This window comes from Equus przewalskii, chromosome 6 (genome assembly GCF_037783145.1).
Source record: "Equus przewalskii isolate Varuska chromosome 6, EquPr2, whole genome shotgun sequence".
NCBI classification, from domain to species: Eukaryota; Metazoa; Chordata; class Mammalia; order Perissodactyla; family Equidae; genus Equus; species Equus przewalskii.
Window position 1 is genome coordinate 85,400,313 of NC_091836.1, and position 18,248 is coordinate 85,418,560.

Sequence of the window (18,248 nt, forward strand, 5' to 3'; positions counted from 1 at the left end):
TGAACCCCTGTGTGTAAGTGGTCACTGATGTCGACCAGGTAGTTGGTATTTCTTCAGATTTACTCAAATGTGACCTTTCTGCTCTCAAAATTCTGCTTAATCAGAACAATCACTTCAAACTTTCTTCTGTACCTTCACTTCTCCCAGAATTGAATTTAAAAAAACTACTCCAGTTTTAATAACTTGTTTCTATTACTGTCTCTACTTCCTCACTGCCCACCCCTCCTCAATCCACTGCAGCATGGCTTCTACCCAATTTTGATAGAACTGCATTGAAAACTACTTTAACCAAATCAATGATTCTTCCTAAAATGTATTTTTCAGTTCATTCCTTGCTTGACTGTTAGCAGCACTTGGCATTGTAAACCAGTAGTCTTCAAATGAATATACACTTCTCGGGTACCTGAAGGGGTTCAACAGAATTAGTTTCCTGACCCTGTACTTCCATATGCACGTTCAGGGTCTCCCTGAAAACGACTCCTTTGACGGTAGCCTTTCTTGCACAAGAGGAAAGCAAAGCAATACCTCTCAGCCACGCAGCTTTGCCTCACTGTGATTTAATTATATCCCAGGAAGTAATGTCTCATGCCTTCAAACAAAGGGACAATTGGAAACCTTGGTGTTGAGGCCTAAATGACTCCTTTTGCAAGTCTACCCATTTCCAATTAGATGCCCTCAATGAAATTGGCAGAGAACTAAAGTCAGCTGATAGATTTATTAGAAATACATTTTGATGAAAGATCACTGTGATATTTGGCCCAAATTGCAAGAGTTCAGAGGATTGAATCAGATTTATAAAACCTATTACTTTTTTCATGCAAGCAAGGTTTCTCAATGCTTGTTTCTGTAAAAACAGAAAATTTTCTCCTTTAGGACTTTGAATTGTGTGTGTGTTGCATTTCCTATCTCCATGTCATTTTCAGTTTAATCCCTGTTTTCTGTTCCCCTTAGGATTTGAGCACTGTATACTCTTATTCCAATTTTATATTCATTTTAATGATTATTTTGTAATTTTTTTCCTGAGTTCTGCCAGCTCGTCTCTCTTGTTTCATCATATCTTGTATTTCTGATGTCTACTCATTTTATAGAGATGAATCTTCCATTAAGATATTAAGGTCATGAAATGTTTAATCATACTTTTCAACTATTTTGAGACAATATTTCCTGGTGAATGTTCTTCATCTGCCATTTATTTTTCTTTATCCTTTTCTATTTTAATATCCTTATACAAAGCCTGTGCTAGTTTTTTATTGATTGATCAACTGCAGATATTTACTGAGCACATACTTTGTGCTAAGCACTGTTCTAGCCACTGGGAGCACAGCAGTGAACTGAGTCAGTCCCTGGAGGGAAGACACAATAAATATATATCAGATGTGATCAGTATTAAGAAAACAGGGTAAAGGGATGCAATGAAACAAACAGAATAAGCTAGGAGCAGCAGAGGGTTGTGAGGTGAGTTCAGAGAGAGAGCAGGAATAAGATCTTTAAAGCCATGATATGAACTTTGGATTTTATTCTGAGGAAAATAAGACATTAGAGAGTTTTCTGCTAGAGTGACATGATCTAATATAGTTAAGTGGCTGTTTTTGGGGGAAAAAAAAACCCAGGGAGTCAACGGTGAAAATCGAGAACACAGTTATGAAATTATTACAATATTCTAGGTGAGCACAGGGACTTGGACTAGGGTGGCAATGGTGGAGATAATGAGAAGTAGACTCTGGATGTATTAGAGCCAACAGTATTTGCCAAAAAATTGGATGGAGCATGTGAGAGAGGAGTCAAGAATGAACTTTTGGAAGAATGGAATTTCCATTTACCTAGATAGGGAAAACTGGTGACTCATCTTTAAATGAATTTCTTCTCAGGTCTTTGTAGGATTTTCACGTTGGGGAGGGGTCAAGCTCGTAGAAATTTTTTTCATGATCCGTAGTTATATGTGTGAACCTCACTATAGGCCTGTTCACATTGCAGGGTCTCTCTTCCCTTCCTGCCACTCCAACAGACTGGTCCTGCAAACAGCCTCACCTTACAGAAGACACTTTAGCTAGGTTTCTCAGATTCTGCAGAGGCAGGCAGCCCCCTGTACTCTCCTTTGATGTTCACTACTTTTTCAACTCTCACCCATTTTAGAGTTGAATTTCAAGTGTCTCCTGGTTTTGTTAAGCTGTAGTTTGCACTTCCTTTTCTTATTCTTGTTGCTTCGGGGTGATTTCCAAGAGAAGAGAGAAATGACTTCACTCTTCTGTCTTGAAACTGGAAGTACACATTCACTTTTAATGTCCAAATTACTATGACTTGTTTGATTTCTGAACTTCAGCTCCCACCCCACTCTTGGAAAGCATTCCACAGTTACTTCTAGCATGGGAAAAACCAAAGGAATACCTCACGAGGTATGGCCACCACAGTTACCAACACTGCCTTCCCTATTCTCTCCAACTCCCAGAACTTGTGCACTGCCCTCAAAGCTGCTTCAAGGAGCCCAACTCACACTACTGAAGAGGGTGCCTCTTGTGCTGTTGCCAGTACCAAGATGTTGCCTCCTAAGGCCGAGTTTCATATGGAGACATTTTGCCTGCCAGTCTTTTCAAATTATGTGAAGCCATTTCCTAAAGGATTGTTATATTAGAAACAAGATCAGTCCTGAAAACTGAGGCTCACAGTTAACGTAGTGAAAATGAAGCTTAGCTTTGAGCTTCCAAACAGCCAAAGCCAAGGGAAAACACACCCTTGTCCCTAGTTGAACCGGCGCTGTGCTTTCTTTTATAAAGCAGACTATTGGTATTAAGTTCCAAGTGGAACTTAGATGTGGGTCTTTCTTGTCCGAGTGTTCTCCTTAGACCAGTGGGTCTCAACCAGGAGGGATTTTGCCCCCCAGGGAACATTTGGCAATGTCGAGATATTTTTGTTTGTCACAACTGGGAGGTGCTACTGGTATGCGGTGGGTATGTAGGCCAGGGATGCTGCTAAACATCCGACAATGCACAGGACAGACCTCCACAACAAAGAATAATCTGGCCCCAAATATGAACAGTGTTGAGACAGAGAAACCTTACCCTTAGATCCAGGTAAGATGGGCTCCTGCCTTGGGGCCCATGCATTACAGGGCCCAGCTTATCACAAATACACGCATATTTATCATGGAGCATGTGGGTCCTCTGTCACTCAGAGTCTGCCAATCACATAGTGCAGCCTATAACCTTAAATATTTAACTGTGTGACCAGGAAAATTCTCCACATCTTTTGCCCTTTGTCCTTGAAACAATAGGTGACTGTCTAAATTTCACGAAGTTTTGTGGGGTTTGCCACTGTTAACGTCAGAGATGGACACTGCTTCCAAGTACAGGAGAATTTGAGTGGCAAAACTGTTTCAGTAAGAGAAAGACTAATTGATTTGTCAAATCCTTCCCATGTGGCTATAATGGATTCTTGCATAATAAGATATTGTTTCCCAGGAGTGGGAAATAGAGTAAAAAGGGCCAGCATTCACATAATTGGAGGTCCTGAAAGAGAGTTGATAAAGTATGGGGAAAATCAATTTTTAAAGAGAAAAAGAATAACAAACTTCCCTGACAAAACCTACCCACTCATAGATTTGAGATACATGAATCCCAAACTAGATGAAGACAAAATCGCATCTAGGCATATTAGAGTAAAAGTGCTGTGAACCAAATTCAAGAAGAAAAGTAAGTACAAAGGGGAAAAAAGACATATTATCTTTAAGAGTGCAAGAATAAGACAGTTGACTTCTCAACATAAATAAAAGAAGCCAGAAGACAATGTAATGATATCTCCAAAGCACTAAAAAAAAAATAACCACCAACTTAGAAGCCTATACCCAGTGAAAATCATCTTCAAGAATAAAGGTAAAGGAATTTGTCCTGGTCAGTCCATGCAGGGCTTCTGATCACTGAGACAAGGGAAGCACATGCAGCGAGTCCTACATTCAACCCAGATTTCTCCCTGAGGTCACTTTTCAACCACAGTACAGGAAACGAGCCCAAACAGAAGCGGCAGAATGGCTGGGTGGAAGAAACAGACTAGCATGCAGGACTGTCACGGAGATGGGATTTGCAGGGAAGAATATTGGAGACGGGTGCTAGAGAGCCTCCAGATCCATATAAAGACTCTCCCCTAGGTCCTTGGCTGACTCTCAAGCTGCACATGAACAGGGTGAGATGAGGGGAGTCCATCGAACAGCTGCTTGGAGACTAATAGCTACACAGCTGCTCAGGCTCTTAGCCACAGCTTTTGGGCCGGGCAACCCACTGTGAGGGGAAAAGTCGTACCGAACACTGACCTCACACTTCTTACCTTTCCTCCTTTCCTCTGGATCTTGGCTCCATAAATTCTCACAGCTTTGATAGCTCTCCAGTGCCCTCAAATTTTTTTTTTTTTAAATATTTTAGCCTCCTTTTCTATTTGTTCTCAGTGGGCAAGTTGGTTCAAAGCAAACTTGTCCACCATTGCTGTAAGCAGAATTCTTTTTTTTCTATAAAGTATTTTGGAAATAAAGATTTAAAATCCTAAATAAATGGAGGAATATATCATGTTCATGGATTAGGACAATCAATACTGTAGAGATGCAATTCTCTAAAGTAATCTACATGCAATGCAGTCTCAATAGAAAAAACAAAAACAAAAAAACATCCAATTGAGGGTGGGGAGCTGAAACTTGCCAATTGGTTCTAAAATTGATAAGGAAATGCCAAAGACCAAAAATAGCCAAGACATTTGTGAAGAATAAGAACAAGATAGACACCTTGCTTTCTTGGGTATCAACACTTACTATGAACCTCCAGTAATTAACATAGTATGATATTGGCACAACAATAGACAAATAGACAATGGAATCGGAAAAAGAGCCCAGAAATAGATTCACACATACACAGACACTTGATTATGACAAAGGCGGCACTGTACAACAGCAGGAGATGATAGATTCTTCACTAAGTTGGATATCTATATGGAAAAATGAAACCTGATGCCCACTTCACACCCTATTTAAAATTAAATTCCAGGGGCCAGCAAGGTGGCACAGCAGTTAAGTTTGCACACACTGCTTCGGCAGCCCGGGGTTCACTGGTTCGGATCCCAGTGTGAACCTATGCACCGCTTATCAAGCCATGCTGTGGCAGGCATCCCGCATATAAAATAGAGGAAGAAAGGCAAAGATGTTAGCTCAGGGCTAATCTTCCTCAAAAAAAAAAAAAAAAAAAAGATAAAATTCAATTCCAGATAGATTGTAGATCTGTGAAAGGCAAAACAATAACGCTCCTAGAAAATACCGTAAGAGAACATTTTTATGACTTAATTACAGGAAGACTTTTTAACAAGATGCAACCCCACAAACCACAAAGAAAAAGATTTACAAACTTGGTTACTGTAAAGTAAGTAATGTCTATTAATTAAAAGACACTATGAATGTGAAAGCCAGAGTGGGAGAAGATATTTGCCCCACAGGTAGTTGATAAAAGGCTCTGTGTCAGATACCTCTTGTGGTCCACGTCCTCTTGGCCTCCGTTTCACTGTAGCTGTTATTGCTGCAGGATCTCATTTTAGCTACAACTCTCATTTGATGGCCCAGGGCTTCCTAGCTGCCCCAGTATGGGGTTCATATGGGAATCACTCACACATGTGGGGTCTGGAAATGAGAGGGACTTAACACCTCATCAGGGAACCCTTGGTCAATGGGGGCCCTTAGCTAGAAGAGAAATGCCCTTCTCTTTCATAGCTCCAGTGGATCATTTTCAGGTGCATTTTACAAGGCTCTTCAGAAGGGCCCGAGGAGACTGAGCCCAAGTTTCACACAACAGTGACTAACTTGTGAAGGCACCCTTCTACTGGTTTCCCTTCCTTTCCTTTCCACAAGTTCATTTCCCAAATAAACTCTCTGCCTGCAAGCCCTTGCCTCAGGCTCTGCTTTCTAGGAGTAACCCAGGCTAAGAGAAGCTTATATGCAGAATCCCTACAAATCAACAAGGAAAAGACAAGAGTCTTGACTACTTCACAAAAGAGAAAATTCAAATGGTCAATGAACATTTGAAAAGATGCTCAACATCATTAATAATCGGGGACATGCTAATCAAACCTACTTCATACTTATCAAAATGGCTAAAATTTTAAAAAACTAGTAAGTTTTGAGTACCTTAATTATCTATTATTGTGTAATAAATTACCCCAAAACTTAGCTTAAAACAATAAACACTGGGCTGGCCCCATGGTGTAGTGGTAAAGTTTGGCATGCTCCCCTTTGGTGGCCCGGGTTTGTGGATTCAGATCCCGGGTGCGGACATACACCACTTGTTAGCCATGCTGTGGTGGCGACCCACGTATAAAGTGGAGGAAGATCAGCACACATGTTAGCTCAGGGCTAATCTTCCTCAGCAAAAAAAACCAACAACGACAACAATAAATATTCATCTCACAGTTTCCATGAGTCATGAATCTGGGCTTAGCTGGGTGCCTCTGGCCTGGGGTTGTCTCAAAAGGCTGTAATCAAGGTGTCAGCAAGGGCTGCAATCATCTTGGGGTTTGAACTGGGGGAGGACCCACTCCCAAGCTTACTCACGTGGCTGTTGCAGCTCCAGGTCCTTGCGGTCTGTTGGTCAGAGATGTCAGTTCCTTGCTCCATGGGTCTCTCCATAAGTTAGCTCACAACATGGCTTCCCTCACAGTAAGCAAGTAAGAAAGCAAAGGAGGATGCCCAAGACAGAAGCCAGTCTTTTCGTAACCTCATGTTAGAAGTGATGCCCTGTTGTGTTCTGTCACCTCCTATTCATTAGAAGCAAATTGCTAGCTCCAGCCCACACTTATGGAGAGGGGCTTACGCAAGTGCAGATACCACGAGGCCATCTCAGGCCATTGGGGGCCATCTCAGAGGCTGCTACCACAGCGAGGATGTGGAGCAACTCATATTCTGAGGGTGGGAGTACAAATTAGTACTACAACTTTGGCAAACAGTTTGGCATTTTCAGTCTAAGTAGAAGATATGCTTATCTTATGACCTAGCAACTCTACACCTGGGCATGTACGAAAAAAATACGAGTGCACGCGCACTGAGGGACACGTATAAAAATACTAAGAGCAGCATTATTTGTTACAGTTCCGAACTGGAAACACCCAGGTGTCCTTCAACAGTAGAATGGATAAATAATTGCTGAATATTCCATCAGTGGGTACAACAGCAAAATCAGGGAAATACAGTGACAGGGATGAATATCATAAACACGTTTAGTGAAAAAAAGCCAGACACAAAGGAACGCATTCTTTATTATTCCATTCACACACATTTCAGAAAACAAAGCTGAGCTATAGTGTTTGGAGATGCCTGATTAGATAGGAAAATGATAAAGAAAAAGCAAGTAAGTAGTTACCACAAAAGTCAGGAGAGTGGTCATCCTTTATGTGACAGGGAGGCCCTACTGAGCACGAAGGGGCATGACCAGGGCTTCCAGCATCCTGGCAAACTCCGAGTTCCTGGCTGAGGTGGTGGTTACACAGGTGTTTGTTTTCTGGTCATTTACTGAGCCGTACATTGTTATTTTGTGTACCTTCTATATGTATGCTACATTTCACCATACAGCAAGCTTTCACAAAGCTACACACACACTCACGTCCTGTTATCCAGCCATGCAGGCCTAGCAGCGGGCCTGGCGCAGGGCAAGTGCTCAGAGTATGTGAGGCAGCATCCATTTTCAGGACTCCTTCAGGTGGGAAGTCCTGTCTGCCTCACCTCTTGACCGTGACAGGCCCTGGAAAGAAACCCTGCCGTGTGCAGCAGGGTTTGGCCTGGACGGGGCTGAGGCGTCTCTCTCTGTGAGAGGGCCCGATTTTCTCCCACGGTCATGGCAGGAGGCAGGAGTGAGGGCCACAGGGCTGGCTGAGGGGACCTGGGGTCACTGACAGGGCGCTTCTGGAGCAGTGACTGGAGCTCAGCTCTCAGAGACAAGCTGCCTGCCCCGCGTGACTTCAGCAGGGAAGGCTCGAAACCCTCTCTAACCACCTCCCCCGCAGAACTTCAATGAAAAGGTCAAGGGAATTTTCCTCTCCTTTAAATGGAACGAATCTTTCTTCGGCCCAGAAAGAATTATTTATCAGGTGTTCACGGCACTCGGCGCGCTTTTGCAGGGCCCAGCCTGCTCTGAGGCACAAGAGACAACTTTCCTCCTGGAAGCTCAGTTTATAGGACAACTTCAAAGCCCAGGTCCTCAGAGCAGGGCACGAGGCTCCAGCGTGGGAACTGACATCAAAGGGGCGTGCACAGGTGGATCTGATGTTGGGGCGGACAGCCGCAGGGCTGCAGGGGGGCCTCAGAGGACTCACCTGTCCTCAGCCCCTGGAGGGCTCAGGGAGGCACCTGGCAGCGGCACAGCCTTGGGAACGCCAACTTCAAAAGCCCCGGGCCGTTGCTTTCCTTGCTGCAGGCAACTGTCTAAAATGGCAGACAGATGGCGGAGGGCAGAAGACCGGGGCAGGGGGATAGCAGATGCCCCCCAAATCTGTTAATCCTGCCGATTCAGGGAAAGGAGACGGGGTTTAAAATGTGGAAGAACCACCTGGAGCCCTGCTGTTCACAACGATTGTCCATGATCGTACAGCACGGTAAGCACTGGTTGAGTGCTCCCATGCCAGGGATGGTGCTTAAGGATGATGTCATTTGGTCCTCACAATCACCCACATAAGTAGGTACCATTATTCCCATTTTTCAGAGGAGGAAACAGAAGCGGAGGCAGGTTCCGTGACCTGCCCAAGGTCAGAGCTAATAAGGTTGGCTTTGAATTCCACCCCCTCCCCCACTCTTACCTACCACTCAGGGAACTTAGAAACAGGGCACAAGGGAAGCTCGCTGGGCCTAAAGTATGAAACAGTAACACAGAGCAGAGAGAGGCAAAGTCATCTGAAGAAGAGAGAAGGCTCCCTGGCCAGCAGGCCTTGACTTCTTTCATTCTCTCATTCATTCAACAAATTACTTAGCGCCTTCTTTGTGGCACATATTGTTCTGGGCACCAGGAATAATATAATGAACAAGACAATAAGCCTTGCTTTCATGAAGCGTATATTCTTGTGAAGTAGACAGGCAAGGAACAAGTAAACAAATAGATTAAAGAATAAGATTGCGACGTGTACTAAGTGATTATAATTTAAATGCAGGTAAATGATAACTAATCTATTTTTTCTAGTGCTTCCAAAGGAGCTGGGAGCTGTGCTTAGCATTTTCTATGTAATAACTCACTTAATCATCACGACAACTCCACTGAGGTAGTTGCTAATATAAATCTTTATTTTACAGGTGGGGAAACTGAGGCATAGAGAGGTTAAGTAGCTTGCCAAGGCCACAGGGCTGGCAAAATAGCACAACCAGGATTAGATTCCAGCAGCCTAGCTCCAGAGCCTGTGCTCGCTACCTCCTGACTGCCTCCTCTCCACGGTGTCAACCTACAAATAAGGGACTAGCCAGCCCTTGTCACATAGAACGGGGGCACCTGAGGGGCCATGCCATCTTACTCTGTCCTGAGTGAGGATGCTCTTGTTCAGAAATGTGGGCACCAGGTCTGTGGGATGGGGGCATCCATCAGTGAAGACAGGACCTCAGGCTGGTGGTGCTCAGTGACACCAGGACTTTCCAAGGTTGCCCTGGTCCTGACACTGCCAGGCAGCCTTCCAAGGAAGGCCTGGCCTCTGGTGGTGGTGGAATGTCAGTGAACACTAGTAGGCTGGCAGTTGGGTTCACGCCCAATTTTCTCCACCTGTCCCCTGAGCCCAGTCAGTGTGATCATAGCCCTGAGAGACAGCCCCACTCTCAGTGCTGACAAATCTGGTTTCTGAGCCCCAAAATCTAGAGACCAATGGCCAGGTCAAGTATAGCAAAGTAACGCCTCTCCGTGGGATCCCTAGGTCATGCTCGCTGTCAAGTCACAGGCATAGTGGCAGCTTCCATTCTCTGAGCACCTACTTCTCACTCGGCACTGTGCTAGGCACTCTCCCATGGGTCTCTTCACGCTCTCCGTGAGCTTGTCATTCTCACCAGTGACAACTCTATTTCAAGTGACCTGGAATCCCGGCCCACAGGACAGATCCTCTTTCCAAGGTAACAGCAGCCAATGTAGTGGTGAAAGGCTCTCTGGAGTCAGACATAAGCTCAAATTTCAACTCAGTTGCTTACTAGTCGTGGAACTATCGTGCCTCAGTTTTCTCATATGTAATCTGGGAATAATACTACATACAACCTGGGTAGGCTAGATTACGCGACAGTGGAAAATAAAGCCTAAAATCCCAGGGGATGAATCCATCAAAGTTTATTTCTCACTCACGCAAAGTGAGCTGTGGGCCCTGCGGCCTCTCCTGGGTGGTCCCCTTCCAAGTGGAGATTTAGGACCAGTTGGCTTCCATCTTGTGGTTACACCATCCACAAAATATGTGGCACCCAGGCGGCCACTGCAGGGGAAGAGAAAGCTGGAGGGAGTGCACTGGCTCTCAAACGCCCCAGTGTGGCTGTAGGAGAATGAGGAGAGGATCTCTGGTAGACGGTTTCCAAAGATGGCCAGTGTCCATTCTTTCCCCTCCTGTGCGTGCATGCCACTCCTCCCATCACAAGTAGAGCCTATTTCCCTCTCCTTTAATCTGGCTGGCCTTGGGCCTTGCCTTGGTCAAGAGAATGTGGAGGAGGTGACCCTGCACCAATTCCAGACCTACTCTTCCCTTGGAAGCCAGCTCAGGTAAAAAGTCCAACTACATTGAGAACTTCACGCTGTAAGAAAGATCAAACAACAAAGGCGGAGGCTGTACGGAAAGATGCAGATGCCCAGCCTGCTCCCAGCTCACCCAGCCATCCCAGTTGGGGTGCAAGACACGTGAGTGAAGAAACCATCTTGGACATCTCAGTGCCACCCCCCAATCCCACACCCTTCCCAACACCCAACACCACATGGAGCAGAGGACCTGCCCAGTGGAGCCCAGCCCGGATTGCAGAACCATGAGAAATAAGAAATTGTTGCTGTTTGGGGCCAGTTTACTACACAGCAATAGAAAGGAGGTCTGTGTGTCCCTGAGGGAGGGGGAGGAAGAGACAGAGAGAACGAGTCTGAGCCCCATGGAGAGAGCACCTGAGCAGAAGCTTAAAGAACAGTTCTCCCCAGGGCTCTGAGTGAACCTGAGCGCACACGGCCTTGCTTTCAGTCCCAAGAGACATGAAACTAGGGAGCAAAAGCTCTCCCGTGTGAGTGCAGACTGCAGCCTGGGCTTGGCCAGGGAGAACTCTGCGGAGAGAAACACTCCCCTGGCACTTCAGGCGTTTGTGGCTTGGGGACAGGGCTGAAGCCAGGCAGGGGCAGTTCTCCTGGAGCACAGGGGCAATGGCTTCATGGCCAGAGGACACCAAGAAGCTGCAAGTGAAAGAACTGCAACTCGAGAGGACTACTGTGAGCTCAAGCAAGACAGGCCTGGGGTCTCGCAGAAATTACCAGAGGAGACGTGGGCGGAGGACCACCATTGTGAGCAGAGACCACAAAAGCTGAGTTGTTACTGTCACTGGTACGGCACGTGTGCCCCAGGAAATACAGGTAACAGCAGGGAGGCCTGAATGTGAGAGCCAAGAAAACTTATTTCAGACTATATGAGAAACACCCTTGGGGGCTCCCAGAACCAGGTGGGAGGAATTGAAGGGGCTGGCATTCCCAAAGCTGTGGGCAGAAAAGACACCCCAAGAACTACTGCTTAGGGGCCGGCTCCGTGGCCGAGCGGTTAAGTTCGCACGCTCCGCTGCGGCGGCCCAGGGTTTCACTGGTTCGGATCCTGGGCGTGGACATGGCACCACTCGTCAGGCCACGTTGAGGCGGCGTCCCACATCCCACAACTAGAATGACGTGCAACTAAGATATACAACTGTGTACGGGGACGGGGGGGAGGTTGGGGAGATAAAGCAGAGAAAGAGAGAGGGAGAAAAAAAAAGATTGGCAACAGTTGTTAGCCCCAGTGCCAATCTTTGAGGGAAAAAAAAAAAAAAAGAACTACTGCTTATTACTGGGAACCTATTTATTAGCCTGAACCTATTTCGACCTCCCCAGGCCAGTCTCCTAGGCTGGAGATTTGGCAAGGACCCTGAAGGGACTTTGTGGAGATGCCCAAGCCCTAGATTCTTCTGGCATGGGACCTGATTTTCCGCTCCTCCCAGGGACGAGGCCTCTGAATCCGAATTCTGGGCCTAGAAAGGAGGTGCTTTCTAGATCCAAGAGGCCTCCGGAGCCAGAGACTCAGACCAACAGTGAGCCAGGAATTCAGTGACGGGGGCTGTGTGCCTTCAGTGGGCCAGGAGAGCCCCCCCGGTGTGTGGGGAAAATGAGACTCCGTGGATGCCTCCAGGGCCCTGGGCCAGGATGGCAAGAGGGACCACCGCTGCAGCCCACACAACTAGCAAATTGTCCCAAGTCATCACATCAGTTAAGGATTGAGATGCGGCTCAGGGCTCAGTGGGAAAGCATCTGTGACTGATTAGGGATGTCAACCCAGGGGCTGAGGATGGTGGCAGCTCCATCTGACTCTGTGACTTCAGCCGAGGGACTGTGCCTCTCCTTCCCTCTTAGTTCCCACGCCCAGTGTGAGCAGTGAAGAGCTCCTTATTCATGAGGACAAAACCCTCGTCCATCAGAAGGAGCCCCTAATAAGCGCTTCCGGGCTCTCCATGTAAAAGCCCCCGAGTAGCTCAGCTGGGAATCCTCTTCCCTGTCCCCTATGCTGTCCCCAGTGTGCTCAGAGAGGTCCTTCTTAAGGTCTGTGTGTGCTGGTCCAAAGCATGGGGCTCAGCCTCTCCCCACAAACCACGACCCTTCCTGGGCTGGCCTGCCCCCTCCGCTGTGCAGGCATGTCCACCCCCACGCACGCCCTCGCTCCAGCCTCATCTGCATTTAACATCCCTTGTTGGGCTGTGGCAGAGAATACTCAACAGACTCATATTAAAAATGCCCTTTAAAATTCAAAAGCTTTGAACTAAAGAAATACCTTGAGAAGTTTTCATGGAAAGTTCAGCTCCACTGGTTCAATTCACTACACTTAGATGCACCTTTTCAAATAATAGGGAAAAAATGTAACAGGGTCAGACCCAATCAATATGCTTGTTCAAACAGAATTGCGGGGACTGTGATGTGCACACATTTTGTACTCTGCCTTTGTACCCTGCCACTCGCTCTGAAGAAAGGTTTCTTTGCTCAGAGAGCAATGAAAGTGGTAGCCTTTGGAGTGGAGGCGGCAAAGCAATAGTGTGTTTACCGGGCTGGGAGGGGCTGCCATTTTTCACATCCCCCCAGCTTCATCCCTTTGTTCTTCTCATAACAGTGAGCAACCCACATGGGCAAAGTCGCCTGAGCACCTGGCGTCTGATGCTGAATTGGAAGCAGAGGGCTCCCAGCATTCGCCTGCCGTGTCTCAGAAATATGATTTGTGGATTAGACAAATAATTTGCTGCTTCTTTCCCACCCTTGGTGAGAACTCAAAGGGACTTGCCATGGAGTACTGTGCTGTGGTTGGGGGAAAATTCCAAAGCCCCAAATGGGCTCCTGTCTGGCTGAGTCAGGGTCCCCATCTCTCCTCACCCCCGATGCCTCCCATCCCCAAGCTGACCTTGGCAGATAGGGGCTTCCCTGGCCTTGGGCTACGACCTACAATAGCCAAGAAAATTCTGGAGAACCCAGCTTAACTGAAGGCAGCCAAGGGAGTTGAGGGAAGGGAAGGAGGAAAGGGCAGTTTCCACCCCAGAGCCAGACGTCAAGGCAGGCAGAAAAATGAATGATGGGGAGCAAAGAAAATGCTCGTTTCCAGCACCTCCATCAGTCTGTGTCCATCGACTTCACGTACATTCACAAATGCACATACATCTCAACTTTAATCATGGAAACGAGGCCCTGGACATGCTGAGACTCTGGGCAGTTCGGGAGGCTCCCACGGGGATTAGGAAAATATTTTATTCTCAGCTCCTGTTTCATACCAGATGCTTAAATATTCTCATTGGTTCTTGCTAAGATTAGATAAGATATCCTGGGCTCAACCTGGGCCCAGGTTAGAGTTAAAACTCAGCATGTCAGCAAACAGAAGCAGGAGAAGCCCACTCATGTCCCCTTTGTCAACCGCAATCCCATCGTTTCAAACTCTGCTCAGGTCCTGTGGTCCCCTGTAAAGAAGCGAAGCTGGAATCATTGGGCCACATGCAGTTTCCCAGACTGGTCTCCATCAGGAGGGTCCCTGGCCAGCCGTTACTTTCATGGACGGCCCCATCTTAGCTCAGGTAACAAGAGCCCTTTCGAGGGGGTAGAGAAGGGGGCTGGGCCATTCTGCCTCTTACACGGGATGCAGCTGGAGCGTGCCTTCTCCAAACTGCACGTCTCCTCATGGGGTCTGAGCTGAGGGCGTGTCACATTCTCTGCAGACTGAAATTTGGGTCACGATCCTTCCAGAACAGCTCCCCCTCCACCCTGCTGGTGCTGAGAGAACAGTGAGAGGCACCATGTTCCCTCAGACATCGGGCTGTGCGCGTGAAACAGGGACTGAGACCAACAGTAAAAAACCACTGACACGTTTCCACTGAGAAAATGCCTACAGACGGTCTCCCTGTGGGGTGTTGCCTCCGTTCCTTGTTTTGCCTTTGCACTCAGTTATGGAGGAATCCGCCCCCGACCCCTACTCTCATCTGCTGTAGAGATTATCTCCAAGCAATGCTCAAAACCGGGGTGCATCTTTTATTTGAAAATTCAAAAAAGAGATCAGTAGCTAAAAAAGCAGCAGTGTCCCCTGTTCGGAATACCTTGGAATCTATTTTCCCCAGTTTAAATAGTTGGAAAGTTACTCTAAACCTCGGGTGCTCTTCTTGGCAAGAAAGAAAAACTGCCATAACAACTTGGAAACATACACATCCCTAAACTGAACGGGCCTCTTGCCTTCTGTTTTAAGCCTACATCACAAGTCAAAATGAATTAAACACAAATCCAGTTTGCAACGGTCCATCACTAACCCACCTCATTGGAAGGAGCTGGTGGCGTGTGGGTTGGAAGGGGGCCCGTGGCGCCCCTCCTGCTATCTTGGATTGCAGTCCGCCTGCCAAACCAGCCCACACGGGAGTCCGCAGCCCGGAGGCTCCACCACAGGGACGGGTGGGGCCGGGGGGCCACCCTGAGCAGCTGCCGAAGCCAAACCCAGGGCCAGGAGCACAGGCCTTATTCCCCTTCTGAAGTCGGTCAAGTGTCAAGGAACTGTCCTCAGGAGAAAGTTCTCATAGGTGAACTCGAACAGGATCAAGAGCTGACAGTGGGGACTTCTCAAAGAAATGGGAAAAAAACTAACAGCCCACTCAGGAGAATACAGCCAGCAAGAAGCAGGAAGCGTATCAGGTTAATATTTTAATCTGTACATCACATTTTTTTGCAAACCATTACACCTTTATTTAAATTAACTTTTTCTTGCAAAATATTCATTTCATTTTTTCCAACAAAATCTTATAAAGGCAAAAATAAAATCTTATTTTGGCAAATGTCATGAAGTCGATACTGGCAGCATATGGAGTTAGTTAAAAATAGACGGCAACTTCTAAATATATTCAAGATATTTTTTCTGACCAGAGTCAAAGACAAATTTTCATTTAAAGTGTGGCTCCACCCAATGGAGTTTTTTTTCCTTTTAAACCTCATTTTCTATATGCAGACTATCATGATCTCATGACTTAAATAAAGGGCCACAAACACTGGGCCTGGGGTGGCAGCCCCCTCCTCATTTTGGGCTGGAAGTCAGGTCACAGTCCTGTCATCGTGGTCCTGCTGGCTGCCAGCCACCAGGAATGGTGGGGGCACCTGCCTGCCCTCCTGCCGCCAGACCAAGTCCTAGGAAGCGGACCTCGGTTCTCCAGGGCAGGCAGCACAGATCCCAGGATTGCTATCACAGCCTAGTATGGAGTCAGGGAGCTGTGGGCAGATGCCAGCCAGTGTGGAGCTTATTGCTTACGATACAACAAAAGGTGCTTCCTCTCACCTTTTCTGCATTTAAAGCATATTTTTAAAAGTTTAAGCCAAGTGTTTTCCTTCTGAGAAGAGCCCTTTGCTGAGAGAACCTCATGGGTGAGTCGGGAGCCAAAGCTCTTGAACACACTGTTGCCCCTGAACCAAGCCCGGGGTCAAGGCACAGAGTGGGGCTCCGCATGCTAGCCTGGGGGAGTTTCACTCTCCAGAGCTGGTCATCAGGCCAGGTCAGGGACGGCTGATCTCTGCAGCCCAGGGCCCCTCTTGCCCCTACAGCACACCAAAGAGCCTAACGCTGGAATCCACTGGAAGCACATTCTCAAATCCAACCTTCACCTGAGTTCAGCGGATGCTGACTGGTCTCTGCTTGGCCTGCCCCTCCCCCCACCCACACCTACCACCCAAATGGTACCTGGATCTGTATGTGCAGCTCCAAAATCCTGCATCCTCACCTTTCCAGCCACTCAGCCCTTGAGGTGAACATTATAAAATACATTCTGATTCTAAAATACAGTATCAGTATTTTACAGTGTGTTATCAAAAGTGCCTCTGTCATATGTAAAAAGGATTTTGAACTAAAACAAGTTTGCGGGTGTTAGGACCTAGCCCTATGGTGAATGCCTCACAGCTGTGGGCTGTTCCTTTCTCCAGCCAGAACCCCTGCTTAGCTGGAAGGGGTTTCCTTGGGGGAAGAAAAGTCCATCTTCTCGGAGGAAGCTGGTTCCACTTGGCCCCTGGCTCCAGACTTCTCTGCAGGCTGGGTCATGGGTCAGTCACTGCCTGGGCTGGCAAAAAGCACAGGAGACAATGAGAGGCTGGCAGGACCCTGCCTGCATCTGGGGAGCAGGCGGTGGGCATGTCCGTGCACACATGTGACAGGGAATGGCAGACAGGCTGACAGACAGAGAGCAGCAGAGCAGGGAACTGGGGCAATGTGGCCGCTGCTGGGGGACCCTCAGCTTCTAGGACTCACAGCACTTGGCCCCACCTTCCCGCCGCCCTCAGCACTTCTGGGAAGTTCATCAGACACATGCTGGCCCCTAGATTGGGTCCCTGCTCTGATAGGGCAAAAGGCCTGATCAAAGAGGACTCTGGTGACCAGTTCCAGCTCTGCCCTCATTCACTGAGACACTTCTGGATAACTCTCTCAGCCTCCAGGGGCCTTGGTTTTTAATCGAAAAATGAGATGATCATACTCACCTCCTAATGAGGAGGAAATGTGGATGTGCCTTGAAAAGAGCATTAAAAGGTTATCGCACAGCCACGGGGCCACTGAAAGCCGGGAGGAACAGAGCCTGTCTCCTGCCTCTCTGTGGCCTGGGGGATGTAACCACACTTAGATCTCCAGGAGAAAACCACACACCCTACTGGGGCCCCAGCAGGCCCTGGCTGGAACATTTCCCTGTGACTCTTCGGTCACAGGGTCTCTACTCCACACCTCTGGAGAGGCTGGCCCACGCAGGCCGACTCTTCCTTCCACCCTCAGGCTGGTGGGGCATGCGGACCGCTCCAAGGCTGTGGGACACCTACTGAAAACCATGCCCCTCACCCCCAATGCATGAGCTCTCCATCCTCACTTCACTCCCTTCTTCAAACGCCTAGAGCCCCTGAGGGTGGCCCAGAGGAGTCCATGAGTGGTGACGGAGAACAAAGGCTCTGAACTCGTACTGGAGGGGCTTAAACTGTGGCTCTGACACAAGCTGTGACTCCTTGGGCAAGTCCCTCAAGCTCTCTGAGCTTCATTTCCTCACCTGTAATATGGGGGTGAATATCTTCATAGGGTTGTTGTGTGGATCAGATGAGATGCTTAGCACAGTGCCTGGCACACGGCAGGCACCCAACAATGGTACCCGTAAGTGTATGTAAAACAAAGACAAATGCTACAAATGCTACAAAATGCTAGTGAGATGGAACATCAGGGAAAAGACTGCTGATTTGAGCCCCGCTGTCCAGGTGAGGCAACTGGGCCCAGAAGCCACAGGCCCAGGCCAAGAACCCACCACAAGACTGGACCAGACGTCGGGCCTCCTGACTCCTAGTCCAGTGCTCTTCTCTAATCCCACGCTGCTTCTCTTCACTAAATGCTCACATGGGGAGGACTGAGAGGGGTGGTGCTGGAACATTCTGAGTGGTTGTGGGCCAATTTCACATTGCTCTGGGCAGACTGCCCCTGAAGCTTCCCTTCTTCTCCCTCCTAAGGTGCTCAAGTGACTACAAGGCAGTCCTAGTCCTTGCTGTGACCCCCATTCTGTG

General features: G+C 47.8%; 1 protein-coding gene across 50 annotated transcripts in view; it reads right to left on the bottom strand.

Annotated features, from left to right (window-relative positions):
* Positions 1 to 15,370: 15,370 nt before the first annotated feature.
* PLEKHA7 (pleckstrin homology domain containing A7) overlaps positions 15,371 to 18,248 on the bottom strand; it is a 198,509-nt gene continuing 195,631 nt past the window's right edge. For all 50 annotated transcript variants that reach the window (XR_011541643.1, XR_011541641.1, XR_011541642.1 and 47 more), the window contains one exon: positions 15,371 to 16,780. Coding sequence is in view for 15 of the 50 variants with exons in the window: in XM_070626494.1 (XP_070482595.1) it covers positions 16,758 to 16,780 (23 nt within the window). In the remaining 35 variants the exon portion in view is untranslated. The remainder of the gene's footprint in view (positions 16,781 to 18,248) is intronic.